Raw genomic sequence first — 20,880 nt, forward strand, 5'->3', positions numbered from 1 at the left:
AAAAACAGCAAGATTTATAAATTATGTTTCTATTTGTTAATATTTCAGAAGCTTTAAATATGCTCTATGCTTCCCTGGACCATGCTTCCTTTGATTGCGATCATCTGCCTGCCTTATTTTTTGTTGCGGAATCAGTTTTGTACAGACTCTGCTGTGATGCATTCCGAAAGGCATACTTATACTCAATTGAAATCCAGCTGGCAAAGGTACGTTTTAAGGTGATTCTAATGTGTTTTAATTGCTACATGCACTATGTCTGGTCACATGATACCTGCTTCAGGATCTAAACAGGCCATTTGGTTTTATTACAGAATATTCTCTTGTTTGGTAGTTTATTTTAATCTCTAAATGTGGATACTACATTATTACTTGATATGCAAATGGGATAGTTGGAGAAAATACAGTTTTGCCAACTATGTAAGAAAATTACATTTAATTAAGAATCAAGTTTGTACTTATTTCTGAGTGTATATAGCTTTCTCCTATCTATTTTAAGGATTGCTGAATGCCAGTTTTCCATTTAAAAATGCTGACTGATATACTCTTAAATTGTTGCCCGATTTGAGAAGATGGATTGTTATCTCAGTATTCTATGTCATTTTAGAACCATAAGATGGAAACTATATTCATGTAGCTCATGTTTCATAAGGTCCTGGAGGACAGAACGTTCTACTTCCTGTGATGATCATGTTGCCTGCTGAAAAATTTATTATTAGTCAAAGAAATTTAGCTTAACTGGTGGTTTTATTGCAAGGAAAAATCAGAACAATAATTTCTTTATGAATAAAGAAAATATATCTGTATGTATATATTTTAGTTGACATATATGTATATACATATAATTTGAAATTAAGCACGGTATTATTTGCAAAAAATATATTTTCCCTTCTTTAATTTTGATTATGAAATTTTGATTATGTTAGAAAGTGGGCATGAAGATATTCATGAGTCATCCAGGGCATTTTGGAAGACACTGTATTTCAGACCTTATAAATTAAGTCTAGATCCTCTGTGATATGTTTGGGGGTAAAAGATTTATGGACATCAGACAAGAAACAGAACACATAATAGAAATTGAACATGCAAGGAACTGAGGCCTTGCATAGAACAGCTGGGGGCAAATAGACAAGTAAAATTACAAAGTCCTTTTCTTCTTTCTTTATTTCCCAAACTCTTCATTATAAGGATATTTAGGAGCTTCTATTTACATGATTATTTTGGGATTTCAAAATATAATGTATGTGTTACTTGTATAAAAAGGGTTAGCACTCAGGCTAGTTCATGACGGAAAGAGAGTGGAGTGGAAAAACATAGATCGTGTGTCACTTTTTTCTCCTTTCCTTCTCATCCTCTTTGGTGACCTTTTCCCATTTCTTGCCTTTTATATTTCTGCTAGCAATAAAAATGGCTATAAAATAAAGTTTTAGTCATTGTGTATATTGCTTATAACTTACATATACCATGGATTCATATAATTTTAAAAGATTCCTATATCCTCTCATCTGAGTGGTTAGATTATTTGCATTGCACAATAATTGGTGCTTTAGATGTATTAGACAAAGTAACTTGTTTAATCTTCACAATAATCCTAAAAGGTAGGTGCTATTATTGTCTACCATTCCACAGACTAGGCAAAGAGACTCTAAATTGATTACCCAAGATCTCAGCAGAGAAGATTTTGAAACCCAGGTTCCCATGGACTCTCAGCCATGATTCTACTCATTTACCTTGGCTCCCAGATTTACTAGGGCTTCCCTGGTGGCTCAGCTGGTAAAGAATCTGCCTGCAATGTGGGAGACCTGTGTTCTACCCCTGGCTTGGGAAGATCCCCTGGAGAAGGGAATGGCAACCCACCTCAGTATTCCTGCCTGGAGAATTCCATGGACAGAGGAACCTGGCGGGCTACAGTCCATGGGGTCCCAAAGAGTCAGACATGACTGAGCAACTAAAGCTACCTACCTATCACATTTACTGATTTGAATGCTTACTTTTTATTGTTCTAGATAGTATGGATTAGCTAGTAGAAATCAGCATACTTTATAAGTGCCTTTTATTTCAGGCAAGAAGCCATTTCAGTTATCCACCTTTTATTTGCAGGAATTTCATTATATATCTACTAGTCAGTTGGATGCTTCCTTTTTTATTTTTTTCTTGTTGACAGAACTGTATATTTATGAGTATTGCCATGGAGGCATTGCTCACCTTCATACATAGCATTTTGTTTCGCTTCTGACAAAGAAATATATAGCTCAGGCTTGGGAAAAGACAGAAATACCTGATTTCTAATGTTACTTATTTTCACATTTTGTGCATATTCTTCCCTCATCTGAGTGTAGAATCTTAACTACTAAAGTCTACTTATTAAAGTACCGTTAGTTTAATATATATGCAAGCTATATACGAATATATAAGCCATATATAAACTATAGTTTAATGTACTTTTTTAAAGATAATTGTTATTTATCTATCTATTTTTGGGTACGTTGGTTCTGGACTTCTTTGTGGCTCAGACGGTAAAGAGTCTGCCTGCCAATTCAGGAGACACAGGTTCAATCCCTGGGTTGGGAAGATCCTCTGGAGTAGGGAATGGAAGCCAGCTCTAGTGTTCTTGTCTGGAGAATCCATGAACAGAGGAGGCTGGCAGGGGCTACAGCCCATGGAGTTGCAAGGAGTCGACACAGCTGAGCAACTAACCCTTCCGCCTTGGCGCTGGGTCTTCAGCGCTGCGCGGACTTTCTCTAGCTGTGCCGAGTGGAGGCTGCTGTCTAGCTGGGGTGTGCGGGCTTCTCATCGTGGTGGCTGCTCTCGTTGCAGAGCGTGAGCTCTCAGGCGCGTTGGCCTCAGTACTTGTGGCATGCGGGCTCAGTAGTTGCAGTACCTGGGCTGAGTTGCCCCCGTAGCACACAGAATCTTCTCAGGCCAGGGATTGAATCCATGTCTCCTGCATTGGCAAGTGGGTTCTTAACCACTGGCCACCAGGAACGTCCAGTTTAAATGTTTCAGATAGGAACATGAACAGAGTTCTTCAAGCTTCTATAAAGAACATGAAACACATAACCAAGTATTAAAATGTAATTCATAATAAATATTATTCACCATTTCTCTTTCACAATAAGCTAACAGTCAGAGAAATGAAGATAAGGGATGAAAAGAGAAGGAAAGGGGGTTAAAGAGTAAAGGAAGAAGAGATGGGTAGACAGAAAGAGAAATTGACAGGTGGAAATTTACTCTAGGAGGCAAAGCTTAAGTTGTCAAGCTGCAGAGAGAGTGTGTACACCAATGAAACATGAGGACAAATGTACAGAGAGTTCAGAATTCTTCAGAGATAAAGAAACGGCAGGTTTTTCAATAAAAGCCTAGCTTTTCAGAATATTGCAGGTGAAAGCTTTTAAAAACCATTTTCCAAGTATAGTTATATAAAGTTTTGCTTTGAGATCAGGGGAAACTCATGATCAAATTGCTATATAATACAGCAGTTATGCAAACTCATATGTTTGTTAATCACATATTTTTCTCTTTTGACCCATGTTAAATTTTTAAAGTATTGTTTTCAGTATCCTTCTCTGGTCCCTTCAAAATCTCAGATTATTCTTCTTCTGGTGAATTTATTATTTCTGACTTTAATATTCTCACCTAGACTATTGCAGTATTCTTTTGAATGGCCTGTTGATTTCCACTTCCTTCGTATCTAACTTCAGTCTTTTGGAGAAGCTTAGTACTATATCAGAGTGGTTTATATGAAGAGATCCCTTGGCATGACATAAATATTTTATTTATTTATGAACATGTACAGTAAATCGTGCATGTTTATAAGTTATGGGTATATTTATAAACATTCATGGTGCATTCTCAAAATTTATTTTAATGATTGAAATTTTTGATAAAAATATTTGGAAATCACTGCTGTCAAGAATCCCATGGATGATGGAGCCTGGTATGCTGCAGTCCATGGGGTCGCTGAGACTCGGACAGGACTGAGCGATTTCCCTTTCACTTTTCACTTTCACTCATTGGAGAAGGAAATGGCAACCCACTCCAGTGTTGCCTGGAGAATCCCAGGGACAGGGGAGCCTGGTGGGCTGCCGTCTGTGGGGTCGCACAGAGTCGGACATGACTGAAGTGACTTAGCAGCAGCAGCTGTAATTGAAAGTTTATGTGTTTTGATGCAATACACACAGTCCTGGGTTCAAAACCCAATGATGCTACTCATTTGCTTAATAATCTTGTGTGAAGCACTGAGACTTGTTAGAATCATCTTTTGAGTTTAATTTTATTTTTTTACATATAAATCTAACAATGCCCTGGATCATTACAAAGAAGATTTTGATATCTGACCTTGATAGTGATATAGGGGTAGTTATTGTTATTATTTGGTCCTTTCCTGTAATCTTATGATTTAACAATTTAGGCATTTATATTCCATTTATTACCATAGTCTGTGTTTTTTTTCTTACTTTTCATGAAATCTTACTTTTTTTGTAGATATTTTAGTTCTGTTGTCTATGTAAAACAGTTTTAGCTATACATGTATTTTAAACTTCTCAGAAGTAAGATACTAAATTGTTCATTTAGTAGTGACATTGTGTGTGTGTGTATGTTTGTGTGTAATTTTATGAGGGAATCACACTATGCACAGGCAGAATATTTCTCAAAACTGTTACAGTCCAGCAGACACATAATACACATTCATATATAAACTGAAACAAGGCACTGTGCGGTGTACTATGGTATTTTCTCTTTTATTTTAAAATCCCCTTTCATTGATTTCATGACTCACTTAAGGGGCATGCCTTACAATGTGAAAGATACTGTTCTAAAGGATATAGAACAAAATAGCATTCAGTATTGGTCATTATATATAACGGAGAAATGATTTATAAACTTTTTAAAAATTTTTTGCTGAGCCAGTATTTCAACCTTGATATAAATGTTTTAAAGTTATTTCAAAAGCACATAATCTTAAGTGAATTTGAAACTGTTTCATCAAAAACAATGGTAATAGTAAAATGGTTTATTTTCCTTATGGTTTTTAAACATTTATTGATGCAACACAAAAATCATTTTTCTTTCTCTTTGACAGATTGGCTATTTGGTCTTCTTACGACTTTTTATACATTTCCTTCATGGTCACCTGGAAAATTTTAAACAACATTTACTTAGGCTTCAACCATATTTATACGGTAGGCTGTCTTTTATTTTCTATACTTATAAATGTTTTATGTTATATTTTGAGAAGCTCAGACTGTCACTCTAAAGAGTATAAGCTGTATTTTATTTTTTGTGAAAGATGACAGGTGCAGTTTTGAGAGCACAGCTTCTGGGCAAGACTGCATGGGTTTTATGTTTAAATTTCCTACTTAACTAGGCATCTGACCTTGTCTGTGACTCATTTTTTTCATCTGTAATAGTATGTCGCTTACTGGATTTCAAAAGTTAAATTTGTATTTTAGTCAGGTAACGATAGTGGTGATGTAGATGCTGGACTGGGAAAGGAGAGGGTGGACGCAGGGGTCTGTTAGCTACGATGTTAGAACAGGCAAGAAATTAAAGCTATGAACTTCTACAATGGGGATGGATAGAGTAAAATAATTTTGAAAAGTATTTAGAAGATAAAGAAAAATTGGACTTGGCAATCACTTGGATCTAAGCTGTATAAGGGAAAGTGAGCAATTTAGCATGAATCTCGAGTTTTACATATTGACTAGTAAGGTCAAGATAATGGTACTCTGAACTTAAAAGATTCTCCCAACTGGGTATATACACCTGAGTGACCTCCAAATTCAATATGTCCAGTGTTTCTCCGGAATCATTTCAGTTCAGAGTACCATTATCTTGACCTTAGTAGTTAATATGTAAAACTTGAAATAAGTCTAGCCTGGGAATCACTTATTTCAGAGGTATTAACATGGATCAATTAACAGTCATCACTGTTAATATGGATGAGATAAACCAGGAATGGGAGGTGGTGGGGGGGAGACATTTATTCTAGGAATAAAATCTTGGGGAATGTAAACGTTAATGGATCATTGGAGTAACAGATACCAACTAGGAGAGGAGAATTAAGAGAAACAGGAGGGAGTGACATAGAAATTAAAACAGGAGAGATTTAAGGCCACCATTATCGAGAGCTACAAAAGTATTAATAGGAGGTCTGAAAGTGGTGATGCATTTCTACAGTCAGAAAGTCATTGTTCTCGGGAGCTGTCCCCAGTGGAAGCACAGTTCAGACTGAAGGGAAAGTTCAAGTGTAATGACAAAACGGTGAGCTGTTTTGAAAAGCTGAGCTGTGAAAGAAGAAGAAATGTGTCAGTAGTTCGAATGAAAAACAAGGTCAATAGAGGAGATTAATGTATTATAGGATAAGAAGTCAAGAGACTCAGGATACAAGAAAGGGAGAACAGTTTGATGGGAAAGGCCGTGGAGGGGGGAGTAGGAAGTAACAGGGGAGTGTTTGGATACAGACACCGCAGCTGAAGGCTGGCGGTGCAGCGATCTGTCCATCGCATCCCTTGCTTTCTTTTCTTCTTTACACTATAAATCCCTCAACTCCTCACAGTGGTCAGCGTAGTGATTCACCAGCTATTCAGATATTTGTGGCAAATACATTTTGAAAAGTTATTTACATGAAACCTCAAGTTCTGACATTAGCCTGTTACTGTTGACCTACCTCAAGAACACTACCATCTTTGCTTCATGTGAGGCTAGAACCCCCATCCGCCCTCTTATCACGTGCTGTTTGGTAGAGACCTGCTTAGCCTACGTGTTCATCAGCAGCAGCAGGTGGGTTCCTGCTGCGGCTGTGAGTCACTGCTCTCTGCCCATGTCGCCATCCAACGGAAGAGTGGTTATTACTAATTTTTCCACTGTATTGATGGACTGAAACTTAGAGGTCGTTTAAAAGTTCGTAAAAAGAATGACACAAAGATATTTCTGTTAAATGCCACATTGTATTATGTGAAATGGCATAATCATTGCTGTCATTAAACTATGTACTTGAAAAATCAGTAACAACAACATCTTGAAAAGAATTAACCTGGAATATTGGTTTAAAAGCAATGACATCGATTGCAATTTCAAAATACCCATTATGAAGAGTATATATTCTGATTTGATTCATTTTCAGCTGGAAGTTTCCAGGCATTGTTGTATAGTAACTATACTTAATTGGGCATTCAACCATTATGTAGTTGATGTTTTGAATTATATGAACGCTTATGTATGAATTATTTACTTTGTAGTTTTCTATTATACCACTAGGGGTCATACATAACATTGTTAATCTTCAGTAGTTGGGGAGATAAACAGCAGTTTCAGCCTCTCAGTACTGAATTTAATTATATTTTAATAGCTAAAAGACAAATGAAATGCAGTGCGAGATGTTAATGAAATATTTCTCACAAATTATTTTTCTTACGCTAGCACTTTCTTGCTCCAAAGAATTATATTGCAAGTATCCAAACATCTCTTTGAATGTGCAGTGCATTCTGAAAATCATGGAAATTATATGTAACAGAGAACTCCCTTCTGAATCAATTTTTAGCCCTGTGAAAGGCAAGAATACAGATTCTGGAATGGTGAGTACATCCCGTGCGTGCTAACTGCTAAGTAGCTTCAGCCGTGCCCAACTTTCTGCAACCCTACGGGCCGTGTAGCCCACCAGGCGCCTCTGTCCGCGGGATTCCCCAGGCAAGGAGCCTGGACTGGGCTGCCGTGCCCGCCTCCGGGCGATCTTCCCAAACCGGGGATCGGACCCAGGTTGCCTGCGTCTCCCGCGCTGGCAGGCGGGTTCCCTACCACTGGCGCTACCTGGGAAGCCCAAGTTTATCCCAGTGCATGGCAAATCAGGTCACATAGCTGTGATTAAAAATCCCTGCTTCACAGTTCAGTAACACGGCTGAAGATGCGCTTAGCTGGGGAGAGGGATGAACAGTGCTGACGCTGAGGCCGTGCAACCCGAGGCGTGCTTCCTAGACAGCTCTTAGGACAGCGGGGGAACGTCAGTGTCCACCGCTGCTGCCTTAGACGGAGCAGTGCCCTCCTACCTTCTTCCTTATAGAGGCCATCTCAGCGGATTAATTAAAAAGTGCAACTTAATTTAGATTGACTTTTAAATGAACGTTTTATGATATTACATTTTTATTAAAGGGACAGTGTGTAAAGTGCAGGCTATTAATGAAAGCAAGTGTAACACTTTTATGCTCCATAATTCATGTGTAATAACATTTAATATGCTATTAAAACCAACTGAAATTTTTTAAATGGTTCAAAATTGAGGAATTAAAATAATCCTTGGTATATGACAAAACTTTTACTTTCCAACTCAGAAATTAGTGATCAACATTAGGAAAAACTATCCGTCGCAATTGTATATAATTTCTTGGTATGTGACAAGTTATGTATTATGCAAACGGAACTCCAGTGTTCTTGTCCCGGTATAGACTAATGTACTTCAAAAGACAAACTTCAGTCTTTGTGACCTTCAATGCCTCTATTTCCCTTTCTCGCATGTATTCCGAAAGAAAGCAGCGGACACTTCAGACCTTGATTCTTTAATCATTATTTTTTCTGCCATATATACCTACTATTTTATAATTTATAAGTAGAAATTCTGTTTCTCTAATTCTTAAAAAGGAGGAAAATACATTTAACATAATGCTAGTTGGAACAACAAAGGAAATTTAAAAAAAAAAATGTTTTTAAATAGTTTTGCTTGTGAGTTGCCTCATGGTTTCCCCATGCCTCCTTTGGTTCGTTTATAAAACTACCTAAAATTTAAGTGTATAAGGAAGAACATTCAACCACATCTATGTGTGATTTTTCTAGGAGTTAGTGTTTTCTCCTTGGCTCGTAACTTGGTGAAGGACCATTTATATAAACAGTGACATACACTAAGCCCTTTGAACCATTTGGTTATTCTTACTAATGAACACAGTTTGCTTCATGCATAAAAGGAGCTTGTTGTACAGTTTAAAATATATTTTAATAATTTAAATATATAACCTAAGATATTGAGCAACAGAGAAAGTACTGACTATGAAAAGGAAGGGCCTACTCACCAATTGACTGTGTGGTCCAGAGTAGGTCCATTCAGGTCAGTTCAGTCGCTCAGTCGTGTCCGACTCTTTGCGACCCCATGAACCACAGCATGCCAGGCCTCCCTGTCCATCACCAACTCCCGGAGTTTACTCAAACCCATGTCCACTGAGTCAGTGACGCCATCCAACCATCTCACCCTCTGTCGTCCCCTTCTCCTCCTGCCCTCCATCTTTCCCAGCATCAGGGTCTTTTCAGATGAGTCAGCTCTTTGCATCAGGTGGCCAAAGTATTGGAGTTTCAGCTTCAGCATCAGTCCTTCCAATGAACACCCAGGACTGATCTCCTTTAGGATGGACTGGTTGGATCTCCTTGCAGTCCAGGGAACTCTCAAGAGTCTCCTCCAACACCACAGTTCAAAAGCATCAATTCTTCGGTGCTCAGCTTTCTTTATAGTCCAACTCTCACATCCATACATGACTACTGGAAAAACCATAGCCTTGACCAGACGGACTTTTGTTGGCAAAGTAATGTCTCTGCTTTTTAATATGCTGTCTAGGTTGGTCATAACTTTTCTTCCAAGGAGTAAGCGTCTTTTAATTTCATGGCCGCAATCACCATCTGCAGTGATTTTGAAGCCCCCAAAATAAAGTCAGCCACTGTTTCCACTGTTTCCCCATCTACTTGCCATAAATAGATCATGGGACCGGATCATGGGACCAGATGCCATAATCTTAGTTTTCTGAATGTTGAGCTTTAAGCCAACTTTTTCACTCTCTTCCTTCACTTTCATTAAGAGACTCTTTAGCTCTTCTTGACTTTCTGCCATAAGGGTGGTGTCATCTGCATATCTGAGGTTATTGGTATTTCTCCCAGCAATCCTGATTCCAGTTTGTGCTTCCTCCAGCCCGGCATTTCTCATGATGTACTGTGCATAGAAGTTAAATAAGCAGGGTGACAATATACAGCCTTGATGTACTCCTTTTCCTATTTGGAACCAGTCTTTTGTTCCATTAAACTCTCTAAATCCCTGTCTGCTTACCTTTTAAAGAGATACTATCTTCATCATCATATTTGCCCTAACTAATCTACAGTGCTGTTGTGAAGACTGCAAAAAAGCATGTGCTCATAAATTAGTAAGAGACATGCAAATGTAAAGACTAGTTATTGAAAAATATACTTAGTAACTCACTTAGGCAGTTAAATATAATAATTCTCATCTAAGGATATGATTATGCTGACAATAATTGTGCTTAATTATGTAGTTAATAGTGCTTAACTTAATGTGGTGGTGATTTGAGTGTTTTTCCTTTAATCAAATAAGAGACTGAAACCTTGACAGCCTGCATGTTACAGCCGTGAGGTGCATGACTTTCAGGGTCGATGCTGCTTTTCCTTAAACAAGGCTGTTTTTGTCGGTCTCGGCAGGCACACACAACAGGGAAATGGAGGCGTACTGTTTTCAGACAGTCAGATCCAGCTTTAGGTGAACTGAAAGGGGCAAGAATGTCAGCGCATGAAAAGAATGTATCTGCTTACGATGGGACAAGCCTCTAAACCTCTGCGCTCTTCCACCTTTTAGAACAGAGGGCGTAGTTTCAGTCTTTTTAAATACTATTTCAGCTCCATGCATGAGATTCTATGGAGAGAGTATAACAGATTTTAGCCTATCAGACTTATTGCCCTCCTTTTCCTGCTCCCATTTCCTCCTAATGTAAAGAATATAGAAGCTAGTGTAGCCACAGCGCTGCTGAGAGTTGCTGGTTCAGCGGATTCGGTGGTTGATGGTAAACTTCAACGTTTTGCCCAGTTTCAGCCCAATTGCTCTAGTGTAAGTTTAACCCAGCCTCCCCACTTCAGCTGAGTATTTACCCATTCGATACCCACCTATCTCAACTTCTGGGGAACAAAAGTGGGGAAGAAGGGAGAAAACTAGGAATATAAAAGGTAACATCTGTATTCATCCTGTCTCTCTTCTTTATCATTCATATGCTATAGAAGAGGATTTGTGGAGTTATTTCTACAGCTCTTAACCTCTAATAATGCTACAGGGCCCATGAGAGCATATTTTGGCCACTCTAAAATACTCTAATTTTAATGTTTGTAAGCATTGGAGTCGACACTGTTTTCAAAGTGCTATTATAAAACCACTTAAAAAAGGAATTCTGCGGGATACAAGCATTAGGATACACACGATATAGGTGCTGGTTCTTTATAAAAATAGGAAATTTCCTTTCCCCTGCTGCTGGGACCTGTTTCTCCTTTTAATGTTCTTTCAGGCTGGCCCAGACACAGGGTTTCCACTGACTTTGACAAACGGTGCACTTTAATTGGCTCTGGGATTGCGGAGCCAGAACACGGGGTTGAGTTTCCCACTCTGTCCTTTGCTCGCCAGCAAAGCTGGATCTGTTAAGCACAGTTGTCACACAATAGTGATAACATGGTTCTTTGGAGAAGGTAGATTCAGATTCAACTAAAGTGCAGTAGACCATTTATTAGCTAGGTGCATCCACCCTAAAGCACAAATAGTTTTCTGAAACCTTGGAAACATACAGGATTTACGTTCAGATGTATTAGCAGTCTCATCCTCCAGTGCTCTAAGTACCCAGTAAGCCAAAAGCATTATCTCAATCTGGAACATTCTGTGTGGTACTGTAATTATAAACGGTTACTAGGAATTGGGTTAGACTGAAACACAGGATCTTTAAAATTAGGAGCATTACCCTGTGATTCACGTCCTGTTGTTCGGGTAACACATTTGTTTCGAGAGGTCCTTTCATGGCAATGACAACCGTCTCCCAAATGCCTGAACACAGTGATGAAATTCCAAACTCTGTCTTTGAGCAGTCACGGTAGAGCCTGTGCTTCAGAGTTCATTTTTGTTATCAAAGAGTCTGGTCAGACCCTCAGAGCTTCTCACATTTGCACAAAATTCAAGCTGATGTGGTTATGTGAATTCTCAGCCAACAGCATGGTGGCAGCACTTTGGTAGGTGGGCTTTACATCTGTGTGAGCTGGGTCCGCGTTGTGGCGTGTGAGAGCTTTCCCTGCAGGACGCAGACTCTGGCCGTGGCAGGAGCTCTGGGGTGAACAGGCTGGCGAGCTAGCGCACAGGGTCTTCTAGCTGCGGGATGCGAACTCAGTATTTGCAGCGCGTGACTTCGTCACTCCAAGGCATGTGGGATCTTAGTTCCCCGCCCAGGGGTCGAACCTGCCTTCCCTGCATTGCTGGGTGGATTCTTAACCCCCAGGGAAGTCCTCACCTAAGGTTCTGGAGGGCAGGTTTGGAGATCTACGCAGCCTCCTAAGGGAAGCCTCATATATGAGCTTTCCTACTTATTACAACTGCCACCGGCCCACCTGGAGGGGCCGGCCTCCCTCTCAAGTATTCCTCCCCTTGTCCTTGGGTGTGGGGGCGAGTTTGCAAACCAGAGTAGCCCAAAGCTGGGCAGCAGGGCAGGGGGAAATGAAAGAACTACAGGAAGTGGTTGTAAAGCCACGCTGACCCCGAAAGAGAATACGTTCCAGTTCTCTGGGAGTCATTTAATGCAGTGCTCCGTGCTTGATACTTTTTAAAACTACAATAATATGAATTACAAAAACTAAAAAGAAACAAATGTATAGGCATTGATTTTTTGGACTGAAAATAAAATTAACAGCCAAATTTTATGTTTTAAAATACATATTTTAATTTGTGTACTCTAGTTAGCAGTTTGTTTGCAGATGGAAGTTATCTGCCAATTGCACCTTGGGTGGGACTGATTTGGTGTAAAAGCGAAGAGCTCTACACCACCTACGGCTCTCAGAGTATTGCTCCCTCTTCATCTACTACGTTGTTGATATACATGATGATGGTGTTAAATCACATCATCATCATTATTATATTAATTCATTCTAGTTTGGCAAATACATTTTTTCTTTTGCAGAAAGTAAAAAGCAGGGAAGAAATCTTAGCGAGATTTCCATGTAAATGCTTGAATTGTAGAAGGATATAACACATAAGGATGAGAGATAAGCCTCACTTATCTGGAAAATTCCCAGGGATGGCAGGTTGGGGGAGGCACAAGAAACGGGAGTTCCCTTTAGATTTGATGCTGCCAGAAACAGGGGCAGTTCTGGTTGGGTTTTTTGTAGGGGGCACAGTGACTTTCTGTGTGTGCTTAGAAAAAATAATCAAGTGGCTTTGTTTATTTATCAGAGTAATGTTGTCTGAGGTTGATACTCTGAGTTTATATCCAGCAGAATAAAATGACCTGCCTGTGAGCCACAGACCAGTCTGCAGTCATATTGATGTCAGCTCAGTTCCAGGAGGCAGAGGCTGCTTTTTTTGTTTTTAGTGATAAGTAAAAACGGTGTCATACAAAATTGAAAATCAAGCTGAAATCTTCTTCAGGATCTAAATCCTGATCATTTCTTTACCAAAAGCTTTTGCAAATGTCCTCTGGTGATGGTATATAAGTTTGTTAAAGAGAATTTTTTACCTAACTGAATAGTCTGTGTAGCCACACAATGTACATGATTTGAAAAAAAAAAAAAAAAACAAAAAGTATTGATTGTTTTTATTCCTCAAACCATCCACAAGTTTCAAAATGTATCTGCCCACACACGTATTCAGGGTGTTTGCCATGTGAGGGTTGTCGGGCGTCCAGGCTGAGACTTCTAGAGCGATTTGAGAAAAGAATTTCAGTTATGTGGGCTCCACGTGTGGGGGGAGACTCTACCACAAAGCAGAACATCGAGTTATTTGGATGAAATACGTGTATTAACTGAAGTCCACACATCTTAGTCTGATGCCTCACGTTATTTTAGAACAGGCTTTTTGGGGAGCATTCTAACACTCTAAACCCTGACTGGTCTCCATTTGCTCTTGTGGATGATGGTTCCCTGAGTCAGTAACCATGTGCAGAGACCTGAACCTACCCCTGCCTCTACTGCCAGCACCTGAGTCCAGGCATAATGTAGATTAATGCACATCTGTGAGACTTAACTAAACAGTTGACTAGACTAAAACGTCTTCGTTTAAAATTTATGTATGAACGTCTGGCCTTTTCTATTATGAGTGCACAATATGAAGTTGTAGTCTTGATGTTATTTCAAAGAGTAAATGAGAATTATAAAACTGTTTGGAATCTCTTTAAGTATTTTTTTTTTTGGTGCATAAAAGAATAAAATACTGGCTAAATTAGTGATTTGAGTACATATTACAGGACGTGTATTTGAATCTTTACTGTTGACAAAAATTCAATAGGAGTGCTACGTCTAATAACTGTTTCTTTTCATGTGTGAAACGAATCGCCAGTCCAGGCTCAATGCATGAGACAGGGTGCTCAGGGCTGGTGCACTGGGATGACCCAGAGGGGTGGGATGGGGAGGAAGGTGGGAGGGGGGTTCAGGATGGGGAACACATGCACACCCATGGAGGATTCATGTCAATGTATGGCAAAACCAATACAATATTGTAAAGTAATTAGCCTCCAATTAAAATAAATAAATTTATATTTTAAACAATAAATAAAAATAAATGGACAAAAAATAAAAACTGTTTCTTTGTACCAATTACTTTAGTAGAATCAATTAAATCTTTGAAACTGTTAGGAAGCATTTTAAGAAAAAAACAGTTCATTCAAGTTCTGATTTTGTAGGCTTTTAAAATAGTTTCTTAGCAGACATTGACCATGTCCAGTTAGGCAATATTTTGGTCCTTAGAGTGAAAATAAACATTAAAAAATATTTATTTATATGTTTCTTTGGCTGAATCTGGTCTTAGTTGTGGCCCTCGTGATCTTCCTTCTGTTGGGGCACATAGACTCTCCAATTGTGGCACACCTTTTTAATTGAAGGGTAATTGCTTTACAGAATTTTGTGGTTTACTCTCATACATCAACAAGAATCAGCCTTAAGTACACCCAAGTCCCCTCCCTCCCGGACCTCCCTCCCATCCCTCCCCATCCCACCCTTCAACCTGTCACAGAGCACTTATTTAACTTATATGCAGAGCACATCATGTGAAATGTGGGGCTGGATGAGGCACAAGCTGGAATCAAGAGTGCCGGGAGAAATATCAATAACCTCAGATATGCAGATGACACCACCCTTATGGCAGAAAGCACCCTTACAGCATGAGGCAGAAAGAGCCTCATGATGAAAGTGAAAGAGGAGAGTTAAAGAGCTGGCTTAAAACTCAACAATCACCAAGCTAAGATCATGGCATCCAGTCCCATCACTTCACGGCAAATAGATGGGGCAACAATGGAGACAGTGACAGACTTTATTTTCTTGGGCTCCAAAATCACTGCTGATGGTGACTGCAGCCATGAAATTAAAAGACACTTGCTCCTTGGAAGAAAGGCTATGACCAAACTAAACAGCATATTAAAAAGCAGAGACATTACTTTGCTGACAGAGGTCTGTCCACTCAAAGCTATGGTTTTTCCAGTGGTCATGTATGGATTCTCACATCCATAGTTGGACTATAAAGAAAGTTGAGCACTGAAGAATTGATGCTTTTGAACTATGGTGTTGGAGAAGACTCTTGAGAGTCACTTCGACTACAAGGAGATCCAATCAGTCAGTAAGGAGATCAGTCCTGAATATTCACTGGAAGGACTGATGTTGAAGCTGAAACTCCAGTACTTTGGCTGCCTGATGTGAAGAGCTGACTCATTGAAAAAGACCCTGATGTTGGGAAAGACTGAAGGCAGGAGGAGAAGGGGACAATAGAGGATGAGATGGTTGGATGGCATCACTGACTTGATGGACATGAGTTTCAGCAAGCTCCGGGAGATGGTGAAGGACAGGGAGGCCTGGCATGCTGCAGTCCATGGGGTCACAGTCGGATATGACTGAGCGATTGAACAACATTGTACGCAAGGAATCCATGTGAAAATAAACATATAAAGCTCAGATCAACTGTATATTCTTATAAAAATGTGTTTGAGTAAATTGTTCCACTTGGTGTAACATGATGTAGAAAAAAGCATTTAAAGTTTATTTCCATGTTTATTCAAGTCAAAGAACTCTTTCTCAGACATACTTTAATATTTCACTTCCAGGAAGATTTGCAACTTAATCAGAAAAGATATGAAATTAGCCACCTGCTCTGGCACTGTGTTTCTGCCTGGACTTGTGTTCAGAAGAACAGTCCCCAGTTAAATAAGGTGCTTGAACATCTCATCTCTCATAAAACACCGTTTCAAAAGAAATCCTGGTAAGTGGGATCCTATAAATCCAGAGTAACTCATGGAGAAACCTTTGTGTTTAAATGTTAAATAACCTTTGTACTTAAATGTTAATCACACCTTAGTCGACTATGAAAAAAATTTATAATCTCAGTTCCAAAGACAAGGGCAATTTCTATATTTTGTATTAGTTCATTTCATCAATAAATTGTTCTCACCTTTTTTTGGCTAGATGAGCATTCTCGTATTGCCTTTTGTCTTTATTAAGGGAAATTTGTTATTGATAACTCCATTCCCACATTTTTAAGCATCTTTTACTTTTCAAGTTATTTAACAACAGTGAAGTACAGATTATTATCTGTGGAGGAATGTACTATGATTCTGTTTGTTACCTTATGCCTTATTTGTAAAGTGTAACAGAAATGACTGTTAAGTGTTAATTTCCTCCTATACATATGGTCATTTGAAAAGGGGAAAAAAAAGTTAAATTACTATGAAAGAGGGCATGAGTTCAACTGAGGAAAGAAGAATTTTAAAGGAGTATTTCTGAGGAAATTGGTCAGAGGATATCGCTTTCAGTAGGTGAGGATGATCAGAGAATTTGAATTATTTTTCCACTGCTAATAATTAATATGTCACGCTATAGCAAGTTGCAAATTCATATATTTTTCTTAAAATTAATTACAGTTTTTAAGCCTCTGGCAAGCCCACTCTGCATCAACCAATTTGTACAAATTTTGTCCATTTCTTATGGACAAAAACTATTTTCCCAGTTTCATTTGGATGTTTTTGGCAATTCTAGATCAAGTAAAGATTTCTGGAGAATAGCTTAGAGCTTGTCTAATTTCCTTGAAATAGCCTATTTTAGAGTCTTGGAAGACTCTAACTTGATATAAAAATAAATTATATTTCAATATAAAAGTAAATATTGCCTAATGTTGTCAAGTTTATTTTCAAAATATTGTAATAACTACCAAATAAACATGTTTAGATAAGTGCAGTGGCTGATTAAGAATCTAATTTTCAAAGTCAAGAAATTATTTCTTTTACCAATTTTCATTTTCACTATATTATATCAATATTGATTAATTTAATTTTTCAGTGATTTCTCTGTGAAAGTGAAAGTAGCTTAGCTGTGTCCAACTCTTTGTGACCACATGGACTAAACAGTCCATGGAATTCTCTAGGCCAGAATACTGGAGTGGGTAGCCTTTCCCTTCTCCAGGGGGATCTTCCCAACCCAGGGATCTAAGCCAGGTCTCCCACATTGCACGCAGATTCTTTACCAGCTGAGCCACAAGGGAAGCCCAAGAATGCTGCAGTGGGTAGCCTATCCCTTCTCCAGGGGATCTTCCTGACCCAGGGATCTAAGCCAGGTCTCCTGCATTGCAGGCAGATTCTTTACCATCTGAGCCACAAGGGAGGCCCAAGAATGCTGCAGTGGGCAGCCTATCCCTTCTCCGGCAGATCTTTCTGACCCAGGAACAGAACCAGGGTCTCCTGCGTTGCAGTTGGATTCTTTACTAACTGAGCTATCAGGGAAACCCTCAGGGATTTTCTCTTTAAGATTTTTTTTAAACTTAGAATTTTATAAATTTAGGGGCTTGGGGGATTATACACGATTATTCTTACTTTACAGATGAAGAAACCAAGGCCAAGTTCATAGGCTTCGTGGTGACTGGAACCAGATTTCAGGGCCCAGCATAGCATTCTTTTTGGTGTATCATCCTGCTTTCATTCTGGCTGCCTTGGGAGACTGTTTTGAGGCATCATGTCACTGAATCCTGACTTTTCTTTTTCTGGGAGGACATTGTGGAAATCAAGTGTGGGAGGGAAAGGCAACCATCAGACAGTGCTGAATGAGCAGAAGAGTACATTGAAAAAAGTAGTGAGGCACAGTGACTGTAATGGAAGGGAAAAGGTAGTTGTTTAAAAGAGCACTGCCAAATAGTTTTGTGTTTTTCAAATTTACCGTTTTTAAAAAATTAATTTACTTGTTAATTTTATTTTTGGTTGCACTGGGCCTTCGTTGAGATGGGGGCTTTTCTCTAGTTGCAGGATGGGGACCACTCTCCAGCCGTGCTGGTGCTTCTCACCGTGATGGCCACTGCTTCTCTTGTGGCCCCTGGGCTCTGAGCCACAAGCTTCAGTCAGTTCAGCCCTCAGTTGTGTCCAACTCTTCGCGACCCCATGAACCACAGCACGCCAGGCCTCCCTGTCCATTACCAACTCCTGGAGTTTACCCAAACTCATGTCCATTGAGTCTGTGATGCCATCCAGCCATCTCATCCTCTGTCGTCCCCTTCTCCTGCCCTCAATCTTTCCCAGCATTAGGGTCTTTTCAAGTGAGTCAGCTCTTTGCATCAGGTTGCCAAACTACTGGAGCTTCAACTTCAGCATCAGTGCTTCCAATGAATATTCAGGTTTGATTTCCTTTAGGATGGACTGGTTGGATCTCCTTGCAGTCCAAGGGACTGTCAAGAGTCTTCTCCAGCACCACAGTTCAAAAGCATCAATTCTTTGGTGCTCAGCTTTCTTTAGGGTCCAACTCTCACATCCATACACGACTACTGGAAAAACCATAGCTTTAACTAGATGGAGCTTTGACAGCAGAGTTATGTTTCAGCTTTTTAATATGCTGTCTAGGTTCCAAGGAGCAAATGTCTTTTAATTTCATGGCTGCAGTCACCATCTGCAGTGATTTTGGAGCCCAGAAAAATAAAGTCTCACTTTTTCCATTGTTTCTCCATCTATTTGCAATGAAGTGATGGGACTGGATGCCATGATTTTAGTTTTTTGAATGTTGAGTTTTAAGTCAGCTTTTTTCACTCTCCTCTTTTACTTTCATCAAGAGACTCTTCAGTTTCTCTTTGCTTTCTGCTATAAGGGTGGTGTCATCTGCATATCTGAGGTTATTGATATTTCTCCCGCCAATCTTGATTCCAGCTTGTGCTTCATCCAGCCCGGCATTTCATGTGATGTACTCTGCATATACGTTAAATAAGCAGGGTGACAATATGCAACCTTGACGTACTCCTTTCCCAATTTGGAACCAGTCTGTTGTTCCATGTACAGTTCTAACTGTTTCTTCTTGACCTGCATACAGATTTCTTAGGAGGCAGGTCAGGTGGTCTAGTATTCCCATCTCTTGGTGAATTTTCCACAGTTTGCTGTGATCCACATAGTCAAAGGCTTTGACATAGTCGATAAAGCAGAAGAAATGTTTTTCTGGAACTCTCTTGCTTTTTCTATGATCCAGTGGATGTTGGCAACTTGATCTCTGGTTCCTCTGCCTTGTCTAAATCCAGCTTGAACATCTTTAAGTTCTTGGTGCGCTTGTGGTTGGAGCCTGGCCTGGAGGATTCTGAGGCTCTAGCAGCTGCGGCAAGTGGACTCAGTAGTTATGGTACCCATGCTCAGTCGCTCCGTGGCCTGTGTTATCCTTCCAGACCAGGGACCTGACCTGTGCTCCCTGTGTGGGCAGGTGGGTTCTTATCTACTGCGCAACAAGGAAAGCCCTATGTACTGTTTTTTTAAGAAAAAAATTTAATCTTTCTTTTTAAATCATGTCTCTAGTAAACAAAAATAACCCATTGACATTTAGCAATTTGACTATTAGACAAGTTTTCTGTTAATTATAATGATAACATTATACTACATATTAAAAAAAAAACTTTTCTTTTTAAAAGTATTTAAGTTGTTTATGGGACCACCTATGTAGTTTTCAAGAAGTTGTAATTCCAGAAAACCAAACAAACTGTGATCTAATCACCAAAATCAAGCCAGAAATGCTTTTGCATTTCTGGAGAAACTTTATTAATTTTGTGTACTCCAAAGTTTAGGTACATGTGAAAAATTTTAAATATGGACTGAACATCTTTAGGATTATGCAAGATACTGAGGCTTCAGACCCTGATAGTAAATTAAGACTCTGTTAGGAAGGGGACGACAGAGGATGAGATGGTTGGATGACATCACTGACTCGATGGACATGAGTTTGAGTAAACTCTGGGAGTTGGTGATGGACAGGGAGGCCTGGCGTGCTGCGGTCCATGGGTCACAAAGAGTCGGACGTGACTGAGTTGAACTGAGGATTTGCTTGACCTTAGAACTGTGACACTTGGTAGAGGAAATCTTTGGTCAGGGCCTGAAATTCAAAGGCAAGTGACTATTAAAAGGAGTAACACAAGCGATTTCATTTTCCATGCATGTCTGTACAGTATCACACAATAGAAAAATGATCAGAGATTTAACATGCAGAGGGAGACCATTTAACTGATGGATCAAAAGAAATTTCTTAATTAATAGTGGCAAAAGTGCTCGGGCCAATACGGGTGAGTGGTTCTCATCTGCCGAATTCTGATGCTGTCCGTCAAGAGATAATTCATCACATATGTTCCCACCTGACTTCTTATAACCCCCTTTATAAAGATCATACCACACAAAAGGAAAGAAACAGAAATGAGTGGTTTCAGCAGAGGCTGGAAAAGGGCAGTCCCAAGATGCGTGAAAAGGCCCCAGGAGAGACCCACAGCATTAGAGCAACCTCTGATCAGTGGCGGACAGGGAAAAACTGAGGAAAGGAAATGCCCGAAGAACAGTCAGTTATAAAGCAGGGTGAAGAAGTGGAGAAAACAGGAATGCGTGAGCCCCTCCCGTGTCCCACACC

The 20,880-nt window shown here is 39.5% G+C and overlaps 1 protein-coding gene across 4 annotated transcripts in view; it reads left to right on the forward strand.

Annotated features, from left to right (window-relative positions):
• Window positions 1-20,880, forward strand: part of TMEM232 (transmembrane protein 232) — a 253,790-nt gene that overhangs the window by 51,668 nt on the left and 181,242 nt on the right. For all 4 annotated transcript variants that reach the window (XM_043464492.1, XM_043464494.1, XM_043464495.1 and 1 more), the window contains 4 exons: window positions 49-206; window positions 5,081-5,180; window positions 7,420-7,574; window positions 16,086-16,240. In XM_043464492.1, the coding sequence (XP_043320427.1) occupies window positions 49-206; window positions 5,081-5,180; window positions 7,420-7,574; window positions 16,086-16,240 (568 nt within the window). The remainder of the gene's footprint in view (window positions 1-48; window positions 207-5,080; window positions 5,181-7,419; window positions 7,575-16,085; window positions 16,241-20,880) is intronic.

The sequence above is a fragment of the Cervus canadensis genome, chromosome 4, assembly GCF_019320065.1.
Source record: "Cervus canadensis isolate Bull #8, Minnesota chromosome 4, ASM1932006v1, whole genome shotgun sequence".
Taxonomy (NCBI): domain Eukaryota; kingdom Metazoa; phylum Chordata; class Mammalia; order Artiodactyla; family Cervidae; genus Cervus; species Cervus canadensis.